Below are 26,870 nucleotides of genomic sequence, written 5' to 3' on the forward strand. Positions count from 1 at the left end.
TCCCCCTTACACACTCCATATATTTGTTCACTTGCTCACACTACCTCTCTTACACAATTCATTATTTTGCATGTGAACAAAACTTCCTCCATCTCTCTACAATTATTCTCTAGTATGCATTATTACTAAGAATAGTTAGTAATATTACTAGTATTATTATCAAGGGCACATATTAATAAGTTACTAGTTCTTACTTATTAATATTATTTGGGTTGTTCTTGGGTGCTACTTGGAGGAGACTTTCTAGTTGAAGGTTATACAAGGAGGATCATCCACATATATTTAGCTCAAGAACAAATTAGTAAGGAGAACTAATTTGTGCCCATTTTACCTTATAATCAATGTAAGGAAATTGTTTTTCCTTATACTTTGTTTTTATGCTTTCATATTAGCATGCATGTTACATAGATCACATAAATAACTATTTATGAGATAAATTTATTTTATTAGAGAGTCTAATATGGATCTATGATCTTTCAAGTGGTATCAGAGCATAGGCTTGTAATTTGCATGTTGATTTTAAGCATTTTTATGAATTATGAGATAATTAGTAAAAACTCAAAAATTGTGTTAGAAGAGGTTTTGGCACGAAATTTTTGGGACATGCATACCTACTGATCTCAAAAGGTTTGTGGAATTTTTGGTGATTTGTCAAGTAATTTTGCTAATTTTAATGATTTTTGGTAGAAAACCGAGTCAAAATGTCGCATTTTAGTGAAAAATTGACTAAAATTAGTTAAATGTTGATTCGGTGCATGGCCTTTTTATGGTATTTCATGCATGTTTTCTACTGATTGTATGCAAAAGGTTGAAGGTTGGTTCGAATTTTTTTGCATGTTTATTGATTTTTTGAGTAAAAAGTCGATAAAAGTCAAATTAATTAATCATAATTTCGAAATTTTTGATTCTGCCCATGATAAATTTATGTACATTTAATAATATTATTTAAATGTCAAAAGTGATTTTGCATGTGTGTTTTCACTTTGTTTTGATGATTTATTGGTTTTAGTGGTTAAAAACCGATAAATATCGATCTTTTTCTTCACAAAATTTATCCGAAATTTTTGGGCAATTTTTATGACTTTTTGGTGTTCTTGGGAGTGTTCCAGAATACTAAAATTTTTTGTTTCAATTGTTTGGGTAATTTTTCAATTATTTTGGATTTTTACTTAAATATTATGATTTTTCCGATTTAATTAGCAAATTATCACCAAACCAAACTAATAATTTGTCATAAAATTAGTGAGGACTAATTTTGAGGTTCAAAACAGTTTGGACTATTAGTTTGGACTTAAATGAGATTTAAGAGTTAATTATTGATTTTTACATGTTAAAAATCGATTAAATCCACAAAACCGAGATGGATACCAATGAATGATAGGTAGGGCGATTTTGGCATCATATTTACAGCATTTTAAGCATATTTATTTAAGTTGAATGAATGATTGTCATTTATTTAAAGTATTTATCTTTTGTACCTAGTATGGCCTAGTTAATTTTTAATCGTTATTACCCGAAATGAATGGGAATATCGATTTGTTTGTAATTAAATACGATCTCGTATCGTCGGTTTGTAATTAATTAATAGTTTTATTCATTTTATTAATTAATGTATAATAGGAATAGCTATGTAATTAATTTGTAATAGTTATTTTACCGGCGTTTCCAAAAGACGGATTACAACGAGACGGAGTCTATTTTTGGAAGGTGTTCCAAATCCCACAAGGAAGAGCCACTTAAGGAATGAAGAGGCAAGGGACCAAGGAGTTGGTTTCCGAAGTGTAATAGACTAGTTGTTTATTAACTAGAAGGCCATACTAGGATTTAATCATATGCTTACATGTTTGCTTGTTTTATTTTCGCGCATGCCAAAATCGCCATTCACATGCATTTTATTTTTCGCGGTTGTCAATTCACGTCATTTACATTCACTGAATTAATTCACTTATAAGGAATTTATGACTAAATTGACAAGATCTCTCACTTAACTAAAATTGAGATTAGCCTTACCAATTAGTAACACCTATGAATCTCTTGTTCATTAGAGCCACGCTCGCCCAAGCGGGGTGTTCTCTTTTTACCTTGGGTAAGTAGGGTGGTAAGCGGTTATCACACGCCAAAATTGGTTGGACTCAACGGGATATAAGACGGTCTTGTGTTCCGGGGCTAGTAGATAAATTTGAGGAAATTTGTCGACCAAGAGTTCTAGAGGTAGAATTAGTCAACGTGACTTACCGAATTTACGCAATTATGGGATGTTTCGCCCAAGCGATGCTCATTTTGTTTAATATTTGGGTCTTGGAATCATTTATATAATTTAGTGGGAGGTCATTATATAAATGCTAAAACTTGCTAAACATGTTTTTACAAGTAATTTTTTAAAACAATGAATGTTAATTTTCCCTTTTTGTTGTAGCATTTTAATTCGCAATGGCAACTTCATCAACTCCATCGACTACTTCACTAGGCAAAGATTCATGGCTAAGGTCCGTAATGGACAAATGTATTTTAAAAGATGACGGTAGTAACTTTCTTGAATGGGAATCCAACATCAAAAGTGCCGCGTTGTCCGACAATGTGCTCACTTACTTGACCGATGCTCCTCCTATTGAGCCCGGTGCAAGAGCTTCATCGGCGGTGCGGACCGCCCATGATGACTATGTGAGGATGTTGAATGATATCAAGAATGTGTTGATATGGTCAATATCGCCAAACCTCAAGCTATCATGCATTTCTTTAAATGCTTACGAGATATTCACTCGTATGATCACTATGTTTTCACAAACACCTAAAGTCCGTCAATACGATGCGGCGGCACGCTTCTTTGAAGCTAAGCTTGAGAGGGGCCAAAAGGTTGGTCCCCATGTCCTTAAAATGGTCGAATATGTTGACATCCTAGAGCGTCTAGGGTGTAAGATTCCTAAAACTCTTGTGGTGGATCGTATCCTTCACTCACTCCCCACCAAGTTTGCCCACTTTAGGGTAAACTACAACATGAATGGTATGGATAAGAGTTACCATGAAATTCATGCACTCCTCACCCAAGCGGAGAGGGATATGGAGGCTAGTGGGAGTGAAAAGGGAGATGTTTTAACCATGAAGTTAAAGAACATGTCTCTTGGAGTCAAGAAAGGAAAAGGGAAAGAAAAGTCCCAATTCAAGAAATCGTCAAAGAAAATTGACAAGGGAAAGGGGAAGGCCGTTGTGAATGGCAATCCCAAGGCAAAAAGTGTCAAGCTCTCCGAGGCCGAATGTTTCCATTGTAATGGGAAGGGGCATTATAGGAGGAGTTGTCCCAAATACTTGGAGGATCTCAAGGAAGGGCGTGTGACGCCTATTGGTATGATTTCCTCTCTCTATGTGATAGACGTTAATTATGCTTGTACTTCCACTTGGGTACTTGATACCGGATGTGGCTCTCACCTTTGTAACCATTTGCGGGGTATAAGGGACGTGCAAGCACTAGCAAAAGGTGATGTGGATCTCCGCATGGGCAATGGAGCTAGAGTAGCCGCCGTTGTCGTAGGGACCTATGTGCTCACTTTAGCTAGTGGTTTAGAGTTGTATTTAAATAAGTGTTATTTTGTACCAACTTTAACTAAGAACATCATCTCCATTTCCGCGTTAGACGCGGAAGGCTTTTGTTTTATGATTAAGGACAAGTGTTGTACTTTTTCTTTAAATGACGTGGTTTATGGCAAGGCCATTTCAATTGGAGGCATTTATGTTTTAAATGATGTTAATGACGTTTATCATATGGAAACTAAAAAGCTCAAAAAGGGTGATCCAAACGAATCCTACCTTTGGCATTGTCGTTTAGGCCACATAAACGAAAGACGCATTAAGAGACTTGCTTCATCAAAAGTGCTCAAACCATTTGGTTTCGAATCTTATGGTACATGCGAGTCTTGCCTTTTAGGCAAGATGACTCGTGCACCTTTTGCGGGAAAAGGGACACGAGCAAGTGAGGTTTTGGCTCTCATACACACGGATGTGTGTGGACCATTAACCATCACCGCTAGAGGAGGTTTTCTCTACTTCATTACTTTTACTGATGACTTAAGTAGATATGGGTATGTCTACTTAATGAAGAACAAAAGTGAAGCCTTTGACAAGTTCAAAGAGTTTCAAAAGGAAGTAGAGAACCAATTGGATAAAAAGATAAAGACTCTACGGTCCGACCGTGGTGGTGAGTATCTAAATATTGAATTTGATTCACACCTAAAAGATTGTGGTATAGTATCACAATGGACTCCTCCTGGCACACCGCAATTAAATGGTGTGGCCGAAAGGAGAAACCGAACTTTACTTGATATGGTTCGGTCAATGATGAGTCTAACTGAGCTTCCTAGTTCATTTTGGGGTTTTGCCCTCTTGTCTGCAGATATTTTCACTAAATCGAAGCCCGACTAAAGCGTAGATAAGACTCCATATGAGATATGGACAGGGAGAGTCCCTCATTTGTCATTCATGCGTATTTGGGGTTGCGAAGCGTACGTTAAGATCAAGTCGACAATAAGCTTGCACCCGGATCCGGCAAATGTCTTTTTGTAGGATATCCAAGGGAAACACGTGGCTATTACTTCTACAATAAACACGAGAACAAAGTGTTTGTGGCTCGTGATCTTTGTCTTCCTAGAAAAGGAATTTATTTCTAAGAGACAGAGTGGGAGAAAATTTGAACTTGAAGAAGTTCGAGAGCCACAAACCGAGAACGAGGTAGAGGAGAACGTGGAGGATAGCATTCCCTCTTCCTCCGAAACGGTAATTATTCCTAGAAAGTCAAGTAGGATTTCTAATCCACCTGATCGCTACCTTGGTAACATCGAAGAGGATGGTGTTTTGTTACTTCTTGAGAGTAATGAACCCACTACCTACAAATCGGCCATGTCTAGTCCCGACTCCTCGCTTTGGCTAGAAGCCATGCGGTCCGAAATGGATTCCATGTACGAGAACCAAGTATGGGACTTGGTGGATTTACCTGAGGGAGTGCGACCTCTTCAGTGTAAATGGATATACAAAATTAAAATCGGCGTGGATAAACATGTGGATGTTTACAAAGCTAGATTGGTGGCAAAAGGTTTCACCCAAGTTCATGGTTTACACTATGACGAAACCTTCGCTCCTGTCGCTATGCTAAGGTCCATTAGGATAATCTTAGCGGTTGCCGCATTTCATGATTATGAGATATGGCAAATGGATGTCAAAACCGCCTTCTTGAATGGGATTCTAGAAGAAGAGGTGTACATGATACAACCCGAAGGTTTTGTGGATACATCTAACCCTAAGAAGGTGTGTAAGCTCAAGAAGTCCATTTATGGTCTTAAGCAAGCATCTAGGAGTTGGAATCATCGCTTTGATCATGTCATTAAACAATACGGATTCACTAGAAGTGTGGAAGAACCGTGTTTATACATGAAGTTTAGTGGGAGTAAGGTTATATTCCTTGTCCTATATGTGGATGACATATTGCTCATTGGGAATGACATTCCATCGCTCACTTCCGTTAAGGAGTGGCTAGGGAAACACTTCCAAATGAAGGACTTGGGAGAGGCACAACGAATCTTAGGTATCTGGATCTATAGGGATAGGTCCAAGAGGATACTAGCATTGAGTCAAGAAGCTTATATTGACAAAGTTCTTGACCGGTTCAATATGAAAGACTCCAAGAGAGGATTTCTACCTATGGGCCAAGGGATTACTTTGAGCAAGTCACGGTCTCCCTCTACCCCTAAGGAAATTGAACACATGAAGACCGTCCCTTATGCTTCCGTTGTTGGGTCTATCATGTATGCTATGATTTGCACTCGTCCCGACGTTGCGTATGCCTTGAGCATGACAAGTCGGTATCAAGCCAAGCCTGGTGAGAGTCACTGGATAGCCGTAAAGAACATCCTTAAGTACTTGAGAAGAACTAAGGATTCGTTCTTAGTGTTTGGAGGAGAAACTGAGTTGTGTGTAAGAGGTTACACGGACGCAAGTTTCCAAACTGATCGGGATGACATGAAATCCCAATCCGGCTACGTGTTTATGCTAAATGGAGGAGTTGTTTGCTGGAAGAGCTTCAAGCAAAGTGTTACTGCGGATTCTACAACAGAGGTGAGTACCTTGCGGCGTACGAGAGGTGCGAAGGAAGCTGTTTGGATTAGGCAATTCATGGAGGGGCTAGGAGTAGTCCATTCCGCCAAAGATCCTATCACTCTATATTGTGATAACAGTGGAGCTATTTTTCAAGCCAAAGAGCCTAAGTCTAGTAACAAATCTAGACACATTGAAAGGAAATACCATGTAATTAGAGATTATGTGGAAAGGAAGGAAATTGACATTTGTAAGGTTGGGACAGATGACAACATTGCCGATCCTTTAACCAAGCCTTTATCAAAGGCTAAGCATGATGGTCATGTCGTCTCTATGGGATTGAGACGAGTACCAGGTTTTCTTTAGATTATGGATATGTAATAATTGGATAGTGTATCTTTTATTATATATATGATAATCATATTCATTGTTTTCGTATTCATTCTTTTATGAATTTTTATTTAGTGTGACTAAATTTTAATACCTTGTTTATCTGAATATGTTGTGGAGACAATGTTGAACACTATTCAAGTGAATAAGATGAACATTGTATTTTGTCCCTAGTCACTTAATGAGGTGACGTCTCGGAGTGACTAGATTGTAAGTCGATTGATGGTTGTTCAACACCATAAGGTCATATGTGATTACTGGTCGATTACATAGGCAGAGTGTGTGACACTTTGCCGGACAGTGACCATTTAGAGAGTCCCTAAGTTCTATTATAGACGCCTGGTCGTGGCGGGGATCTCTAAGATGTTCTAATGAGTCGATTCTTTTGATTGGAGACTATTATCGAGCGGTGCGGTTTCCGAGTGACTTTGGTTTTTGTCCTAGGTCGTGCCGTGAAAGGAGGCCAAAAGGGCATTTACTAGGTCATGGTGAGTCAGTATTGTGCAATAGGATAGATAGGGCATACAGAAATTGTCCACCCACGTTGGGTAACTATATCTCAAGGCCACTCGAGGAGTTAATGACTACAAATGCGTGGCCACGCTCGGAAGTAATCTGTGAGAGATTTTTCCGGTCCGGTAGTCACACTCCCGATCGAGAAAACCACTCGCGATGTGTTCATGTGCAAGTGCGACCTGAAAGACACCTTGCATTGAGTGGGAGATTAAAACGGACAAGAGAATTGGTAGCGCACACCTTGTGTCGGACAAGTGGGAGATTGTTGGAGCTAGTGTCCTCCACAATAGTGCGTTAACATAATAAATCTCATTAATAGAATATCATCAGATATTTAATTATTTGATCCTCGTCAGTTGATTAACGTAAATCGATAACGGTTGGCTGACTAGAGTTTGACGTTATTGTCGTGAGACGGCGGTGATCAACTGACCCCTTTCGGTCACACCTAAAGGAACGAACCCCAATTGATAACTAATTAATTGTATGAGATACAATTCATTTAGTCCCTTGATTTATCAACTAAGAGGTTAGTCGATTAGTATTAGAGAGATTTCGAGTTGCGAACTCGAGGAGCGGCAGTTATTATTTAATTATGCGATAATTAAATAATAAGTTTTAGGAAACGGGTTTTAGTTAATTAACTGTTAATTTACTAAAATTGTACTAATTGATTAATGTGATTAATATTAGTACGTAAATAATATGTGTAGTGGTACACGTATATTTACGGAGTGAATTGGACGAATTTATTATGGAAGCATTTAAACATGAAACGATGTTTAAAATGAAAATTACACGGATTTGTGCGACAAATATAAAAACCAACATGGACCCGTATATGGTCATGTGGACCGTGTAAAATAAGTGCAATGAATGATTACTTACATAATCATTTTTACCTTATTTTGTATACTACCATAATATATGTCTTATACTACATTTTGCATGTGATGTAAGATAAAAATATAAAACAAAAATTGTCCACTAAAGACTCCTTCCACCCGCCACTTCCTTTCCCCCTTACACACTCCATATATTTGTTCACTTGCTCACACTACCTCTCTTACACAATTCATTATTTTGCATGTGAACAAAACTTCCTCCATCTCTCTACAATTATTCTCTAGTATGCATTATTACTAAGAATAGTTAGTAATATTACTAGTATTATTATCAAGGGCACATATTAATAAGTTACTAGTTCTTACTTATTAATATTATTTGGGTTGTTCTTGGGTGCTACTTGGAGGAGACTTTCTAGTTGAAGGTTATACAAGGAGGATCATCCACATATATTTAGCTCAAGAACAAATTAGTAAGGAGAACTAATTTGTGCCCATTTTACCTTATAATCAATGTAAGGAAATTGTTTTTCCTTATACTTTGTTTTTATGCTTTCATATTAGCATGCATGTTACATAGATCACATAAATAACTATTTATGAGATAAATTTATTTTATTAGAGAGTCTAATATGGATCTATGATCTTTCACTTCTCACAAGTCCTAGCATATTAGGAAGGATTAGTTTTGAGTAACTTCTTATTCAACTAAGTATCTTTCCAAAACTTCTTATTTCTCTTTCTAGCTTGAAAAGGTTTAGGATTCTCATAAATCCTTGCATGTGCTCGGATTTTCTATAATATGTGCAACCTCTTGACACACAATAGAGCATTCCGTCAAACACCGAAATCGCTCATTGGATTCTACTCGAGAATTCATGACGTTTCTATTATGGCTTACCAATGAATCATCATGATCTTATGCATATGATTACCATTGGACATGTGCATGATTATTCTAATGGCGGAAACATTAGTAACTTTTAATCATGTCATCAACTATATTTAGGTTCAAGGAACGACCATGACTGCTAATGGCAATTCCATTTTCATTTAAATGAATAACCTACGTATCTCGTTGATTCGATGTGTATCTAACAATACTTATCCAACATCTCATGATGTAGTTGGATTCATCATGGTCCATTTTCATCCAGAATTGAAAACTCAAATGCTTCTTTATGAAAGAAGGTATTAGCTCGTCATTCTTCAATGAGTGATGAGTTGTAAACATTACTTATCCAACATCTCATGATGTAGTTGGATTCATCATGGTCCATTTTCATCCAGAATTGAAAACTCAAATGCTTCTTTATGAAAGAAGGTATTAGCTCGTCATTCTTCAATGAGTGATGAGTTGTAAACATTCAAAGGATGATAGCTCCCACTAAATTTCATGTCTTCACATGATAATTTCCTAACTCCTACTCAATTCCACATGTTTCGAAATTGACTTCTCAATCGAAATTTTTCAAGAATTGAAATATAAATTGCATTGCCAAGTTATTAAGATAAAACCATATATGTTCACATCATATCCTTTCAAAATACCTATTTTGAAGTGGTCTCATCTTAACCTTATGGAAAGAGATTTTAATCTCTAACTCACACATATCATAATGATGTGCAGCGATGTCATTATTCAAATATAAATAATATCTAGAACACGTCCTTCGAAATACCCTTTCGGAAGGAGGTTTAACCATTTCATAATGAGGTTAAGAAATGACATCTGTGTGGTCAAAAATTGGCTATTGAAGATATCTGTATATCAATCCTTGCAACTTGTTAATAACTAGTATGTTACTATGATTCATTTAGGCTCTTAAGTAAATCTCAAGGTTGAAACTATTGGTCAAAATTTTCATAAACTTAGTCAAAACTCTTGTTAAGACTTTACTTTAGTCATTTTGTTCCAAAACTTTCTTTTGGTCTCCTCGTGTAGTTATCTTGAGAACATACTTTTACGATTACTTCACTTGGTCTCTTTAGTCATATAGAACTTACTTGAGACCATAGATCTCATCTATTGGGTATACTATATAAATAGATATACCTTTATTCAAATCATTCTCTCTTGCGTAGATCTCATTTACACAATCTTATCTTGGTGTGAGTTGTGTCCTCATTTTTCTCCCACTCTATCTTTAGAATAAATACTCTAGAGATTCAAAGATAGCATATGAGACACAAGTAATGATGTTGAAGTATAAGGAGAACTATCTCATAGAATGACTAATAGTTATAGATTTCGTAAGTGTACTTGGTGATTGACATTCCTTTAAGAGAGTTCATAGACTCAACACCACTTTATAAATGATCATACACAAGCCTTAAACATGTGGACATATAATGAATCCCATCATTATAGTTGTCTATTAGATCACTTTAAGTGAATAATCATATGTTTCTAAGAGCAAGCATTTAAATACGAATTTTAGAACAAAGGATAAGGTGATAAAACGGGTGACTTGGGTTGCAAACCAAGCCACCATTATCCAAAATACAACCAATTATCCAAAATACCTTTCCATGTCGAACACGGAAACTTAAAGGTTCTAAAATTCAAAACATGAATAAAAATAAGACAATAAAAAGCAAAGCTCCATGAAAGCTATTCCTAGCTTCTTGATGGTTTCTCATGCTTGCTTTTCCTTTCCCTTGTCTTTGCTTGGTGGAGGCCCTATTTACAATAAAAAGTGAGATACATTATCACAACTTTGTATCACAATACCATAGTTGAATTAGAAATATAAAAGAAGGGATAGTCAATTACCTACTGGAGTGATCTTTCCAGCCTTAATATCACCAAGGTATTTGGAACAATTTCTTTTCCAATGTCCCATACCATTACAATAATGGCATTTATCAAGAGGACCCTTCTTGATTTTCGAAGTGCTAGCATCATTAGCTTTAGCTTTGGTGAAAGTGGGAGCTTGCTTCTTACCCTTCCTCCCATTCTTTTTGAACTTCCCCTTACTCTTAGTGCTTATGTTAAGCACATCCTTTGGTGGGTTCACATTTAACCCCATGTCCCTCTCGGCTTGCACAAGTAACTTGTGCAATTCTTCAAGAGACACATCCTTGTCTTGCATGTTAAAATTCACCCGGAATTGAACATACGCTTTGACTTTGGACAAGGAGTGTAGAATCCTATCTACAATGAGTTCTTTGGGGATTTCAACCTTTTGAATTTTCAAGGTCTCGACAAGCTCCATAAGTTTGAGCACATGAGGGCTAACCTGTTGGCCCTCTTTGAAGTCGAGATCAAAGAATGCCGCGACCGCCTCATATTGGACGATCCGCGGAGTTTGTGAAAACATTGTCACAAGCTTGGAGTAAATCTCATTAGCGTTGCCCATTTTAAAGGCTCTCCTTTGGAGATCCGCCTCCATTGCAAATATCAAGACGTTTTTCATTGCGGCGGACTCCTTTTGGTAAGCCTCATATGCTTCCCTAGTGGCGGCGGTCGACCTAGTAGTAGGTTCGGGTGGAGAGGCCTCGGTAAGATAACGAAGCTTGTCGTCACCTTGGGCGGCAAGTTTGAGTTGGGCATCCCAATCGGAGAAATTTGACCCATTCTTTTCAAGTTTACATCGATCCATGAAGGATCGGAGCCATGATGTATTGGCGAGAGGCGTGGCGTTAGGGGTTGGTGTTGCCATTTGTTATGAGAAAAAGAAGTGGTCTACAAAACAAAATAGAAGGAATAAAACAAATGTCGTTTTAAAATACTACTCGTAAAAATGTATAATTTAAACAAGTTTTATGCATTTTTCTAGTGACCTCTACCCAACTAGATAAATGATTCAAAGACCCAAATTCATATCGACTTAGGCACGGTAGGGCCGATTCATCCTTTATCAATATAACTCGGTGGATTAACGTTTAATCGATTCTACTTTTAGAACTCTTGGTCGATAAAATTACTCTAATGTTTATCTATAGCCCGGAACACATGCGACTACGGTCACGAATACTTCTGTTGAGCTCAATCCAAATTTCGAATAAATGTGTCCATGATCCAAATCCACATCAACTCGGGCACGGTAGGGCCGATTCATCCCTTATCAACATGAATTCGGTGGATAGACATTTATCACCCACTTCCCCTACGTAACAAGTTTTGTACCCCGGTAGGGCCGAGTGCACTCCCTCGCGAAATAGGTTTTCATGGTTTTGAAGGAAATGTAGATTCATATACAAATTAACATACTCATATATGTCATAATTAATTTGTCATAAAATTAAAACGGATTTTATGCATGCAAACAATAATATAAGAGAAGAGAAATCAAGTCCTTACATTGTAGATTTCGGTTATATTGGGCACAAGAGAGATCACCTTTCTCTCTTGTTCTTGAGCTTTTCCTTATGGATGAACCAAGATCCAAGTGTAGGATCTCTCCCTAAGCTTTATACCCAAGGCTTTCTCTTAATTTAATTAATATTACAAAACTAGTATAATATTAATTAGGTAGAAAATTGAACCAAAATATTTATATAACTCTTGAATATTTCGGTTTTTGGGGAGGAAGAAGATGGGAGTTTTTATCTCTCTAAAACTCATATTTTAGATGGTGGAAAGAATGAATGAATAATTATCTTTCATTATTGTATATTAGGTAAAATTGAGAGGAAAAACAATTAGTTTTTCCACTCTCAAAAACCGGCCCAATGGAGAGAGGTAGGAGAGCCAATGCATGCCCTCATTTGTCTTCACAATGTCTTATAGGGTTGCATGGCTACACTTGCTTTTAATCATTATGTTCACCACTAAAAATGTAAACACAATTTTAGCTTAATTCTCCTCCAATATTTCGGCCCAATCTATAATATGGATTCCATATTATTTTTGTCAATTGTCAATATGTCACATGTCATATGTGACATAAATTTGTTATGTATTTTTAACATATTAAAAATCAACGTATTATCAAAAATACGTCATATACAAAAATCGACTTAGTAATTTTATAATTACTTGTGCCAAAATATTTTACCATATATAAATTACAACTGATTGTATTTATAATAATTCATTCAGTTCCGATTGTTTCTTTAAACAATAATTTCATCCGAGTAATGATACAATTCAATTACTCAGACCGTATCTTATTTAATCATATTTTAATATGATACGTAAATTTTACTTCCAAAATCGTCCGTCAATTTTCAAGTAATTTAATTAACTCGCAACATTATACGATTAATTAAATAATCAACTAAGAGTATTGCCCTATAGGTATGACCTAGGGGGTCAACTGATCACCACCGTCACACGACAGTAATGTCAAACTCTAGTCAGCCAATCATTACCGATATATGTTGACCAGTTGACAGTAACAATATTACTTCCCAATTGTATTCTTAAAATGAGATTTAATAATGATATTTAAATCATATGATCGCACTATTGTTGAGGACACATTTCCCAACAATCTCCCACTTGTCCTCGACAAGTGTGCGTCACCAATTCTCTTGTCCTATTACTATCTCCCACTCAATGCAAGGTGTCTTTCAGGTCGTACTTGCAAGTGATCATATCGAGAGTGGTTTCCTCGATCTGGAGAATAACTGATTGACCGGATTTATCCACTCTGGATACCTTCCGAGCGTGGCCACGCATTTCCAGTTCATTACTCCTCGAGTGGCCCTGAGATATTGTTTTAACCCTGACAAGGGGGTGGACAATTCCTATCGCACTCATTCCCTTCGACTAGCCACAGCCATCATAACCCAAAATATGCCCATTTGACCCCATTTACGAAGGTCGTAGTAACACAAATCAAAGTTAATCTGAAACTGTGCCATCTTAGGAGAATAGTCTTTAGTCAAAAGAATCGACTCATTTGAATACTATAGTAGCTCTCGCCACGACCAGGCTATATAAATTTGCCAGAACTCTATAAGCGGTCATTAGGCCCGACAAAATGTTCTTAACAGTCTGCCTATGTGATCGACTAGTCATCTCACATGACTGTATGGCACTTGAACTTGCCATCAATCGCCTCACACTCTAGTCACTTCGAGACGTCACCTCATATAAGTAACTATGGGCAAAACAATGTTAATCCGTGTTCACTTTAACGGGGTTCAATTGTCTCTACAACCCGTTTGGATGTAACAAAGTATAATAAAAGAGTTTTAAAATAAAACTCGAACGACAAATGTGATTATCACATATGAATAGTCAATGCCTGATTACTATTTCATATTCTATAATCTAATTTGATCTTGTACGTAGTTGTTCATTTCAATTCAATTTGAAATGACATGATTCATCATGTTTAGCCTTTGAGAAGGCTTTGGTTAGTAGGTTTTATCAACTTCTTGTACCTTACTCAACCTTACTACATACTCGTTTTCCTTTGTAATGTATACATTTGCATTACAAAACTTTCTGAGTACGTGTCGAGATCCAATCAAGACATAGGCCCTCTAGCCTAAGAATAGCTCCCACTGTTTTCACAGTGTGCAGGACTCATCTTTCTTGCACATCTCATGATCGCAAGTGTACTCAATTTCCGTTATAAATATCTCTCATTGTTCTTTATTGCCTAGAACGATTCTAGAAAATCTACTTCTTAATTAAAATTGCCACAATGGTATCTTAACCATTCTAATGTGTTTTGATTATGGTTTTGTCGGAAACCATGCGCAATCTCAATTGTCAATTGTCACTTGTGTAACTCCCTTACACAATATTGCATCATAAACACTTTGCTTTACTTCCTTAATGCTTCGTTAGCACTTAAGGGTAATCTTTATAGCTTACTTGGTAAAGATTACTTAAATTCGATTTTGAAAAACAATTCATCATACTCAAAGCATATGAAGTGTTATACATCATTACTCATTTAATTGATCCGGCAAAAATGAAGCAAATGGAATCAATCAAATATGTTCAATTTAATTGAACTGGTCATGAATCTTATCAACATAAGACTTCTTATTGACGCCAATATCACGTGGATTTATCTTCATAAATCCGTATATTAAAGATGTATTATAATACTCCAAAAGTCTTAAATCATTCGCAATGATCAATATGTCATCCACATATAAGACTAATAAAAACTTCCGTAACTCCCACTAAACTCCATGTATAAACACAACTTCTCGACTTATTGAGAAATGTTTTACCACATGATCAAAATGTTGATTCTAACTCATTGATGTCCTACTTAAGACCCTCTCTTAAGTTTCACATTATCTTAGGATTGCAAGAATCTACTAAACTCAAGACATGTATTGAATACATTCCTTCTTTTGAAGAAGCGGGTTTTAGATTCACTTGCTACGTATTTCATAACCTCATAATGAAACACAATCCTTAAGAAGATCCAAATAGACTTAAGCATTTCAATTAGTGCAAAACCCTTTGCAACTAATCTTGCTATGAAATATCTCTTTATTAGTGCAAAACCTTTGTCACTAATCAAGCCTTTTATTTCGGATTTTCATGGCTCTAAGCCTTGTATTGAGTTGTGACTTAAACACTCTTATGTAAGTCCAGAAGTAATCAACTTGAATCAAACAATTTCTTTTGTAAGTTATAAGCTCTTTACTTTCTTAAAAGTAGCATGAATTCATCATTTTTAACAAGTGACGAATTTAACCTCCTAGGTTTTAAAGAAACAACGTCTTACACAAAATGTCTCATGTAGCCAAGAAAGACCAGTTTCTTGCGACATAACATTCTTTGTGGCATTCTTTGTGCATAACATTCTTTGTGGCATTCTTTGTGGCTCTTGAATAATTTCTCCCACTCTGTCTTCTAAAAATAAACTTGTATTTTCGAAAGACAGCTTCACGAGCCGCAAACCCGTCGTACTCGTGATAATTGAAGAGGGAAAAATGAGCATTTGTTTCTTGTGAAAACTTACAACCATGGTACCCTTACCATTTCATATCTCATATGATTCGATTTAGTGGAAAGAAAGGAAAAATTTAGACAAAATGATAAAATCCCCAAAAGGATCAAGTAACTCAAAATAACTTGATCGAAGTCCAAACCTTATCGAATAGCGTTTGAATTCTTATCCAATCATACATTATCCCATAATGCGTCTTAAGAGAGATTAATTTGTGATACTATATCACAATTCATTTGGCTTATATCAAAGTCCTCACTTTGATAATCCCATCACGACTAAATCGTGATTCCTTGAACTCTTTGAAATTCTTCAAAGATTTCTCTATTTACCTTATTAAGTGAACACACTAGCGTCAACTTAAATCGTTGGTAAAAGAAAATGATCAACCTATTCTGGATCGATGATTTACAACCTCGATCCCCTTTTCAACCAAAAGGCACGAGACATCTTGCTTTGAATACAAGATACGCATATACCATTATCAATCTAATGGTTTCAAGAGTACTCGATAACTCTTTGCGTTCATCATTCCAAAATTTAAGGTTTAATCTTGGGTTACCAATTTGAATCTTACATCATCTACATGATATATCATTCTAGTTTGGTTTAGAATATAATCACCTTGATGATGGGCTAGCCATACATCAAATCATGGTTTATAGGGTCACAAAAGTGAAAACCTCTTTTGTATCTTAACAAGTTTATATTCTTATTTAGAGTTTATGCACTTAATAGTCATAATTAAGTACAACTTTAAATCCAAAACTAGATTGAGTACACAATTACTCTATCTCTCGACATTATTGTTGCTAGTCGTCATATTCTAATCATCTTATGTATCAAGTACAACGATGTAAACCACCACCGGTTTCTAATATTGACGAAGTAGTACTAGCAAAATTTATGTTTAATCAAATAAACATTTAAAGAAGAAGGTCCCATTAGATGTCCCACAACTAACTTGTTGATTCTTCAATAATTTGGGGTAGTTTCCTTTCTCGTGTCTAACATTTAAGACAATGGAAACTTTATCGGTCGGGATTGATAGGTTTAGTATCGTCATTCTCAACAACTTTACCTTTAACATTACCTTGTATCAATTCCATTTACTTCTTGAACCTTTTCCTCATCTTAACAGTTTAAGAGAATGCTCCCACTTATTTCAATGAGTCTTTGCTTTGAGAAGCAAAATTGAATTCACGAAGATTACTCTTCATTTGTTCGTTTTAGTCTTAAAACTTTCATTGAAGTGGTCGCGTTATTTTGGTCAATTACGAATTCTTGACAAAACTAATTACCAAAACAATTTATCGCTTCAAGGTACTTAATTCATTTAAGTACATGAAAAATAATCCATTGTAAGTAGATGTGTTAGTCAAGAATCAAAAACCTGTTTGATAATGAATAACTTTAATCTATACTCTTTACAAGAGATCCTTAGCAATGGTTCACATGAGGTTTTAGAAGCAAATTCATATTTGTCTTTAGTTACGATGTTTTAATGGAGTTTTGAATCAAAAACGAAATGATATCGTATATGAATTGGGGTAAAGAAATAGAACAATATAACAACGGAATAGTGGAAAAAACTTAACATTTATCGTTTTATTAATACTTGTAAACAACAAGTAAAGCATTTACATAGTGACCTCTACCCAACTATGATAAATGATTCCAAGACCCAAATTCATATCGACTTAGGCACGGTGGGGCCGATACATCCTTTATCAATATAACTCGGTGGATTAACGTTTAATCGATTCTACTTTTAGAACTCTTGGTCGATAATATTACATTAATAATTATCTATAGCCCAAAACACATCGACAAGGGCACGGTGGGGCCGATACATCCCTTATCAAATACTTTTGTTGAGTTCAATCCAAATTTCGAATGAATGTGTCCATGATCCAAACCCACATTAACTTGGGCACGGTGTGGCCGATACATCCCTTATCAACATGAATTCGGTGGATTAACATTCATCACCCACTTCCCCTACGTAACAAGGTTTGCACCCCGGTGGGGCCGAGCGCACTCCCTCGCGAAATAGGTTTTCATGGTTTCTACTATTTGGTAAGGCTATGTCTCAATTGATAGTTTTAGCGAGAGGTCATGTCAATTTATTATCTATCACGTTTTAAGTGAACTAAAGCGGTGAACTACGATAATTCGAATTGACACGGTCGAAAAACTCGATAAAAACAATGCATGTTTAGTTATGGCGATTTAGCGATGCATGTGACATAAAATAAAATGCAAGCATAAAGGAAAAATAAATCCTAGTATGGCCTTTCCTAAAATAGAAAAACTATTAATCTATTACATATTCGGAAACCAACTCCATTGGTCCCTTGAACTTCGGTTGTGGCACGTATCTCGAGGTAACACCGTCTTTATGTATCGCCATTCTTGAAGAAATCCGTCTTTTGGAACTCCGGAATGAATAAAATTACATAATAAATTACATAATTTCCTATTATACATTTGTAACTAAAATAAAATAAATCTATTAAATTACAAAACGGTGATACGAGATCACAATAAAAATTACAACCGAATCGATATTCCCATACATTTCGGGAAATACCAATTAAAATCTAAGGCCATACTAAGTAAAATTACATAATTCAAAATTACATAAACTAAAAATTATGACAATCATAAAGAAAATGCAGCATTATAATATGTATGAACATGCTCAATTTTATGCTAAATCGCCTTTTAATTAGCCAATATCGTATATTACTCGGTTTTTTACGGATTTGCGTGATTTCAACATTTTATAATCACAAAAATGCATAAACTCATATTTATGCATAAGTTAATTACCCTAACCTCTTAGGACTCAAAATATAGTCTTCACTAATAATTTGACCATAATTAACTTTTATTTACAAAATTGTTCATAAATGGGTCCAAAAATACAAAATTAAGCTATTAAACTTCAAATAAATCCAAAAATTCCAAATAAATTCAAAATTTGAAATTTAAATTCATGAACATTCTGGAAAAAATCCATGACACTCATAATGTTCAAAATCTTAGGTTAAAAATTTCGAAAATTTTCCGGAAAAACAATGTTGCGGTTTATCGATATTTAATAAAATAATCATAAAAACATGGAAAAATTATTTTCATTAACTTTTCAATTTTAGATCTGAAAAATATAATAAAATGCAACATTAGACGTTTTTCCTAAGTCATAGATTATATTTTATTAATTTTCATTAATAATGTCACTATTTATGCCATTTTTCTTCAAAAATTCATAAATCATGCTAAAAGACTTCTTTATAGCCAATTATTTTACACACATCTTGTAAAATTGCATGTGACAACATATAAATTTTCTATGACCAGATTCGAAATTTAACTCATATTAACCTATTTTTCTCTTAAATCCGAATTTAATAATGAAAAATTCATTTTTCGAGCATAACAAGTCCAAAAATTATGAAAATTGACAGGTTATCTCAAAATACTATATGTAACAACATATCCAAAAACCAAGTGAAAATTCGAAGTATAGCTATTTTTAGACCAAAAATGACATTTTTACTCATAAAATCACATTTAAATGCCATTATTGTAAATTATGAACAATAAAAATCCGAAAAATTAACCAAAATATCCTAAACATTTTAGGACCAGAAATATTAACATGCATGTATTTATTTCGTGATATATCATAATAACACAAATTTTACAAGTTTTATTTGTTATTCATATAACTCGGAAAAACTTTTAACCAATTTGCATGCAAACAACCGTGGCTCATGATACCGATTGAAGGAAATGTAGATTCATATACAAATTAACATACTCATATATGTCATAATTAATTTGTCATAAAATTAAAACGGATTTTATGCATGCAAACAATAATATAAGAGAAGAGAAATCAAGTCCTTACATTGTAGATTTCGGTTATATTGGGCACAAGAGAGATCACCTTTCTCTCTTGTTCTTGAGCTTTTCCTTATGGATGAACCAAGATCCAAGTGTAGGATCTCTCCCTAAGCTTTATACCCAAGGCTTTCTCTTAATTTAATTAATATTACAAAACTAGTATAATATTAATTAGGTAGAAAATTGAACCAAAATATTTATATAACTCTTGAATATTTCGGTTTTTGGGGAGGAAGAAGATGGGAGTTTTTATCTCTCTAAAACTCATATTTTAGATGGTGGAAAGAATGAATGAATAATTATCTTTCATTATTGTATATTAGGTAAAATTGAGAGGAAAAACAATTAGTTTTTCCACTCTCAAAAACCGGCCCAATGGAGAGAGGTAGGAGAGCCAATGCATGCCCTCATTTGTCTTCACAATGTCTTATAGGGTTGCATGGCTACACTTGCTTTTAATCATTATGTTCACCACTAAAAATGTAAACACAATTTTAGCTTAATTCTCCTCTAATATTTCGGCCCAATCTATAATATGGATTCCATATTATTTTTGTCAATTGTCAATATGTCACATGTCATATGTGACATAAATTTGTTATGTATTTTTAACATATTAAAAATCAACGTATTATCAAAAATACGTCATATACAAAAATCGACTTAGTAATTTTATAATTACTTGTGCCAAAATATTTTACCATATATAAATTACAACTGATTGTATTTATAATAATTCATTCAGTTCCGATTGTTTCTTTAAACAATAATTTCATCCGAGTAATGATACAATTCAATTACTCAGACCGTATCTTATTTAATCATATTTTAATATGATACGTAAATTTTACTTCCAAAATCGTCCGTCAATTTTCAAGTAATTTAATTAACTCGCAACATTATACGATTAATTAAATAATCAACTAAGAGTATTGCCCTATAGGTATGACCTAGGGGGTCAACTGATCACCACCGTCACACGACAGTAATGTCAAACTCTAGTCAGCCAATCATTACCGATATATGTTGACCAGTTGACAGTAACAATATTACTTCCCAATTGTATTCTTAAAATGAGATTTAATAATGATATTTAAATCATATGATCGCACTATTGTTGAGGACACATTTCCCAACAGGTTTCTACTATTTGGTAAGGCTATGTCTCAATTGATTATTTTAGCGAGAGGCCATGTCAATTTATTATCTATCACGTTTTAAGTGAACTAAAGCGGTGAACTACGATAATTCTAAATGACACGGTCGATAAACTCGATGAAGATGATGATGCATGTTTTAGTTATGGCGATTTAGCGATGCATGCGACATATAAATAAAATGCAAAGCATAAAAATAAATCCTAGTATGGCCTTCCTAAAAATAGAACACTATTTAACTATTACATATTCGGAAACCAACTCCATTGGTCCCTTGAACTTCGGTTGTGGCACACATCTCGAGGTAACACCGTCTTTATGTATCACCATCTTGAAGAAATCCGTCTTGGGGAACTCCGAGATAAATTAAATTACATAGCAAATTACATAATTTCCTATTATACATTTGTAACTAAAATAAAATAGATCTATTAAATTACAAAACGGTGATACGAGATCACAATAAATTACAACCGAATCGATATTCCCATACATTTCGGGAAATACCAATTAAAACTAAGGCCATACTAAGTAAAAATTACATAATTCAAAAATTACATAAATAAAATTATGACAATCATAAAGAAAATGCAGCATTATAATATGTATGAACATGCCCAATTTTATGCTAAATCGCCTTTTAAATAGCCAATATCGTATATTACTCGGTTTTTACGGATTTGCGTGATTTCAACATTTTATAATCACATAATTACATAAATTCATATTTATGCATAAGTTAATTACCCTAACCTCTTAGGACTCAAAATTTAGTCGTCACTAATTATTTGACCATAATTAACTCATATTTTAAAAATTGTTCATTAATGGACCAAAAATACAAAAATAAGCTATAAACTTCAAATAAATCACAAAATTTCAAATAAATTCAAAATTTGAAATTTAAACTCATGAATATTCTGGACAAATACCATGACACTCATAATGTTCAAAAACTTAGGTTAAAAATTTCGAAATTTATCCGGAAAAACAACGTTGCGGTTTATCGGTTTTTAACAAAATAATCATAAAAACATGAGAAAAATATATTCACCAACTTTTCAATTTTAGATCTGAAAATGATAATAAAATGCAACATGTGACGTTTTTCCTTAGTCATAGATTATGTTTTATTAATATTTCACTAATAATGTCACTATTTATGCTATTTTTCTTCAAAAAATCATAAATCATGCACAAAGACTTCAATATAGCCTATTATTTTACACACATCTTGTAAAATTGCATGTGACAACATACTAAATTTCTATGACCAGATTCGAAATTTAACTCATATTAACCTATTTTTCACTTAAATCCGATTTTAATAATGAAAAATCCATTTTTTGAGCATAAGAAGTCCAAAAATTATGAAAATTTACAGGTCATCTCAAAATAATATATGTGATAACATATCCAAAAATCACTGGAAAAGTCGAAGTTTAGCTGATTTTAGTCCGAAAATGACATTTTTATTCATAAAATCATATTTTTAATGTCATTATTATGTAATATGAACAATAAAAATCCATAAATTAACCAAAATATCCTAAAAACATTTTAGGACCAGAAATTTTAACATGCATAAATTAATTTCGTGATATATCATAATAGCACAAAATATACAAGTTTTATATGTTATTCTTATAACTCGGAAAAACTTTTAACCGATTTGCATGCAAACAACCATGGCTCTTGATACCGATTGAAGGAAAATTAGATCTATATACTAACATATTCATATATGCTTTTGTTAATTTACTCATAAATTAAATTATGGTGATCTTATGCATGCAAACTTATAAACAAAATAAGGAAGAAACTTCATTCTTACATTGGAAATTCGGTTTATATGGGCACAAGAGAGATCACCTTTCTCTCTTGTTCTTGTGCTTTCCTTAGTGGAAGAACTAAGATCCAAGTGTAGGATCTCTCCCAAAGCTTTATACCCAAAGCACACTCTTAATTAAAATTAATATTATAAATACTAGTACAATATTAATCTTGTAGAAAAATTGACCCAAAAATATTATAGGACACTTAATATTTTTGGTTTATGGGAGGAGGAAGAAGGAAGCTTTTTTTTTCTCTAAAACTCAAATTTTTAGATGAATGAAGAATAAATGAATAACAATAATGTTATGTATTGTTTTATCAAAAATAAGGCAAAAACCCCTTTGTTTTTCCTTGAGAAAAACCGGACAAGGGGAAGGGAGAGGAGCCAATGCATGCCTTTGTTTGTCTTCACAATGAACATTAGGGTTGCATGGCTAGTTTAGTAGGTAATCATTGTGTTTAGCACTAATTTAATCAACACAATATTAGCCTAATACTCCCATAATTTCGGTCCATTTAGATAATATGGACTCCATATTATCTTTGTCAAAATGTCAATTTGTCTTATGTCACATGTTACATAAAATTGTTATGTATTTTTAACATATTAAAAATCAACGTATTAATAAAAATAAGTCATATACAAAAATCGACTTTAGTAATTCATAATTACTTGTAACAAAATATTTTACTAATTATAAATCACAACAAATTGTATTTATAATAATTCATTCAAATTTAATTGTTTCTTTAAACAATAATTTCATCTGAGTAATGATACAATTCGATTACTCAGACCGTATCTTATTTAATCAAATTCCAATGAAATACGTAAATATTACTTCCAAAATCGTCCGTCAATTTTAAATAATTTAATTGACTCGTAACGTTATACGATCAATTAAATGATCAATTAAGAGTGTTGCCCTATAGGTATGACCTAGGGGATCAACTGATCACCACCGTCGCACGACAGTAATGTCAAACTCTAGTCAGCCAATCATTACCGATATGTGTGGACCAGTTGACAGTAAAAAGTTACTTCCCAATTGTATTCTTTATAATGAGATTTAAACATGTGATCATCATGATCAACAGTCGTGATCGCATTATTGTCGGAGGACACATATTCCAACAATCTCCCACTTGTCCTCGACAAGTGTGCGTCACCAATTCTCTTGTCCTATTACTATCTCCCACTCAATGCAAGGTGTCTTTCAGGTCGTACTTGCAAGTGATCATATCGAGAGTGGTTTCCTCGATCTGAAGAATAACTGATTGACCGGATTTATCTATCATAGATACCTTCCGAGCGTGGCCACGCATTTCCAGTTCCTTCTCCTTGGCCTTGTCTTCACTTTTCTTTGAAAATTCTTATTTTGTTGGTTCTCCTTCCTTGGAGTTTTGCACAACTTCTTCTTTGTCACTAGCTTCCACAACTTCATCCTCAACTTGCTTCTTTGGTCCTTCATATCTCGTACCACTCCTCAAGTGGATGGCACTAACCGTTTCATGTCTTGGGGGATTACTTTGAGGTGATAATTGCCCCTTTTGTCTTTAAGAACTTGAAGATGCTAGTTGATTCAATTGGGTTTCCAACATTTTGGTGTGGGCTAGGATGTTGTTGATGGTGATATCCTTTGCTTGACTATCCTTTTGCATTTGAGTGAAAAACTCTTGTTGATTCTTTTGCATTTCGAGGACCGTTTTTTGAACATCAAAACCTTGGTCATTTTGTTGATTGTATGGAGTTTGGTTTTGGTAACCTTGGTTTTGGTTGAAAAAGGTTCTTTGATTTTGGTTTCTCATGGGAGGTGGGGTGTATGTTGGTTGAGGGTTTTGAACATTTTGGCTTTTGTATGAGAGATTTGGGTGGAATTTGGTGTTTTCATTGTAATAATTAGAATCAGGGGTACCACTCTTGTATGCTTGAAAAGCATTCACTTGTTCATTTGTTCCCCTACATTCACTTTGGTTATGTCCCAAAGTTCCACAATTCTCACATATCCCACTTGGGATTGATGAAGATGCCGTCATGGCATTAACATGATTCTTTGGTGATTTTGAGGCTTCTTCAAGTCTAGCCATAGCTTTTTCGAACTTCAAGTTGATGGTATCAATGTGAGCACTAAGTTGAGCACCCAATTGAGTAATAGAGTCCACTTCATGCTTTCCTCCTCTAGTAGCCTTGCGAGGTCTACTATATTGTGAATTATGGACCGCCATTTCCTCAATCTTGTTCCAAGTTTGATTATCGTCAACTTCGGCGAACATACCATTTGATCCCATGTTGAGAATATTTCTTGAGTCTTCATAAAGACCATTCCAAAATTGTTGAACCAAGAACCACTCGCTAAGTCCATGATGAGGACATGAGCGAAAAATTCCCTTGAACCGCTCCCAAGCTTCATACAAAGATTCTTCATTTCTTTGCTTAAAACCCGTAATTTGAGCTCTTAGCATGTTAGTCTTTTCCGGTGAGTAGAACTTTTTGTAGAAAGCTAGAGCAAATTTCTTCCAAGAGTTAATTCCGAGAGTAGCCTTATCAAGGCCTTTCAACCATTGTTTTTTTTTTGGTAGAATGTAAGGATATATTAGAACATCACCGAGCAATCATTACATCGACTCATACAATTTGGAATATGACCGCTAACATGAAAGCTAAGTCATAAACAACAAACTTCTAACACTAGTGTAGCCAAGGGAAAGACAAATTGCCCTGCCACCTATCTCTACATCTAGTCCTGACCACATTTTGAATGCTACTTACAACATATTCAGGTCTAAACAACATACTGTTTACCCTGCACTGATTCCTAACCCACCAAACATTATAAAGAGCAGCTACCAGAATGGCAGCAAGTACATCACCTTCTGCCTGGGACTGGAATGTCTGCCTGTTCCACCATTCATCAAAATTAGAACTAGGCAACTGTGTCATACACCAGTCAGAGAGCAGTTGTATACATCTTTTGCTATATGGACAGTGGAAAAAGAGATGATCATGTGTCTCTTTATCCGTCTCACACAAGTCACACCCATCCTCAGTACTACCAATCAATCTGCAAAGCCTATCCTTAGTGAGTAATCTCTGCCTCATAATCAACCACCCAATAAAGCAATGTTTAGGGAGGTTAACAGAGTTCCAAATCAAAGAATGCCAAGACATCTTTGGTAGCATCCCTCTGAGCCACTTATAGCCACTAGCCACAGAGTAGGTGTCATCCTCATCAAGCCACCAGGTACCAACATACCCAGAGATCAGTTGTTCCTTGCATCTGCAAATACTATGCCAGGACCAGCTAGCCCTAGCAGGAGGTTCATAAACAGTCCAATAAGTTTGCTTAATATAGATACTATGGACCCACTTAACCCACAAGTGATCCTTCTTCTGCATTATCCACCAAATATATTTCCCCATAGCTGCACGATTCCAGAGAGTAATGTCAGTAATCCCCAATCCTCCTTGCTCCTTAGGATAACAAACACTCTCCCATGAAACCAGAGCTGGTGCATTAGCATGAATATCCCCTTGCCACAGAAAGTTTCTGCAAATGCACTCAATCTTCTTCATAATAGTAGAGGGGAGGATGAAAATTCTGGCCCAATAAGAGTGGAGAGTACTTAGGACTGATTTAATAAGCACTAGTCTACCAGCATAAGAAAGTTTCCTAGCACCCAAAGCCCTAATTCTATCCACTATCCTTTCAACCAGAACACTACATTCAAGGACTGGGAGCTTCCTAGGAGCAATTGGAACACCCAAGTATTTGAATGGCAATGTCCCAACTTTCAGTCCAGAAAGGTCAGCAATCTCCTGCAATAGCCCCTGAATCATCCCATTACCATAGATATTAGACTTACTAGCATTCATTTTCAGACCTGAGGCATCTGAAAATGTAGCAAAAGCTCTAAGAAGCAACACAATAGATCTCCTATCACCTTTACAAAAAAGTAGTAAATCATCTGCAAAACACAAATGAAAGAGTTTCAACTGCTTGCAAAGGGGGTGATATTTAAACTCCTCATATTCCTGGACTACATTCAGCACTCTGGTTAAATATTCCATACACACTGTAAAAAGCAAGGGGGATAAAGGATCCCCTTGCCTTAAACCCCTCTGCCCCTTGAAGAACCCAAAGATTTCTCCATTAAGAGACAAAGAATAATGTGAGGTGGACACACATTCCATAATCATGCTGGTGAATTTAGGGGGAAAATTTAAAGCCCTCATCATCTCCTCAAGGACGCTCCAT

General features: G+C 35.0%; 1 protein-coding gene and 1 non-coding gene across 2 annotated transcripts; both read left to right on the forward strand.

Annotated features, from left to right (window-relative positions):
* LOC141601879 (uncharacterized) lies at positions 1 to 25,286 on the forward strand. The gene is made up of 3 exons (XM_074422187.1): positions 1 to 343; positions 2,417 to 3,340; positions 25,195 to 25,286. Exons 2-3 carry the CDS (start codon positions 2,431 to 2,433, stop codon positions 25,284 to 25,286), a joined length of 1,002 nt encoding a protein of 333 aa, XP_074278288.1. The 5' UTR covers positions 1 to 343; positions 2,417 to 2,430.
* Positions 24,971 to 25,077, forward strand: LOC141604304 (small nucleolar RNA R71). Its single transcript, XR_012526010.1, has one exon. It is a non-coding gene; the product is annotated as a small nucleolar RNA R71 (small nucleolar RNA).
* Positions 25,287 to 26,870: the final 1,584 nt, after the last annotated feature.

Source organism: Silene latifolia, chromosome 9, assembly GCF_048544455.1.
Source record: "Silene latifolia isolate original U9 population chromosome 9, ASM4854445v1, whole genome shotgun sequence".
NCBI classification, from domain to species: Eukaryota; Viridiplantae; Streptophyta; class Magnoliopsida; order Caryophyllales; family Caryophyllaceae; genus Silene; species Silene latifolia.

Bases quoted from the DNA above. Each gene is read 5' to 3' on its own strand.
- LOC141601879 (XM_074422187.1), top strand. From the start codon at position 2,431: ATGGCAACTTCATCAACTCCATCGACTACTTCACTAGGCAAAGATTCA. The intron at 3,341-25,194 runs GTATGATTTCCT...TTTTTTTGGTAG, and splicing joins AGGGCGTGTGACGCCTATTG to AATGTAAGGATATATTAGAA.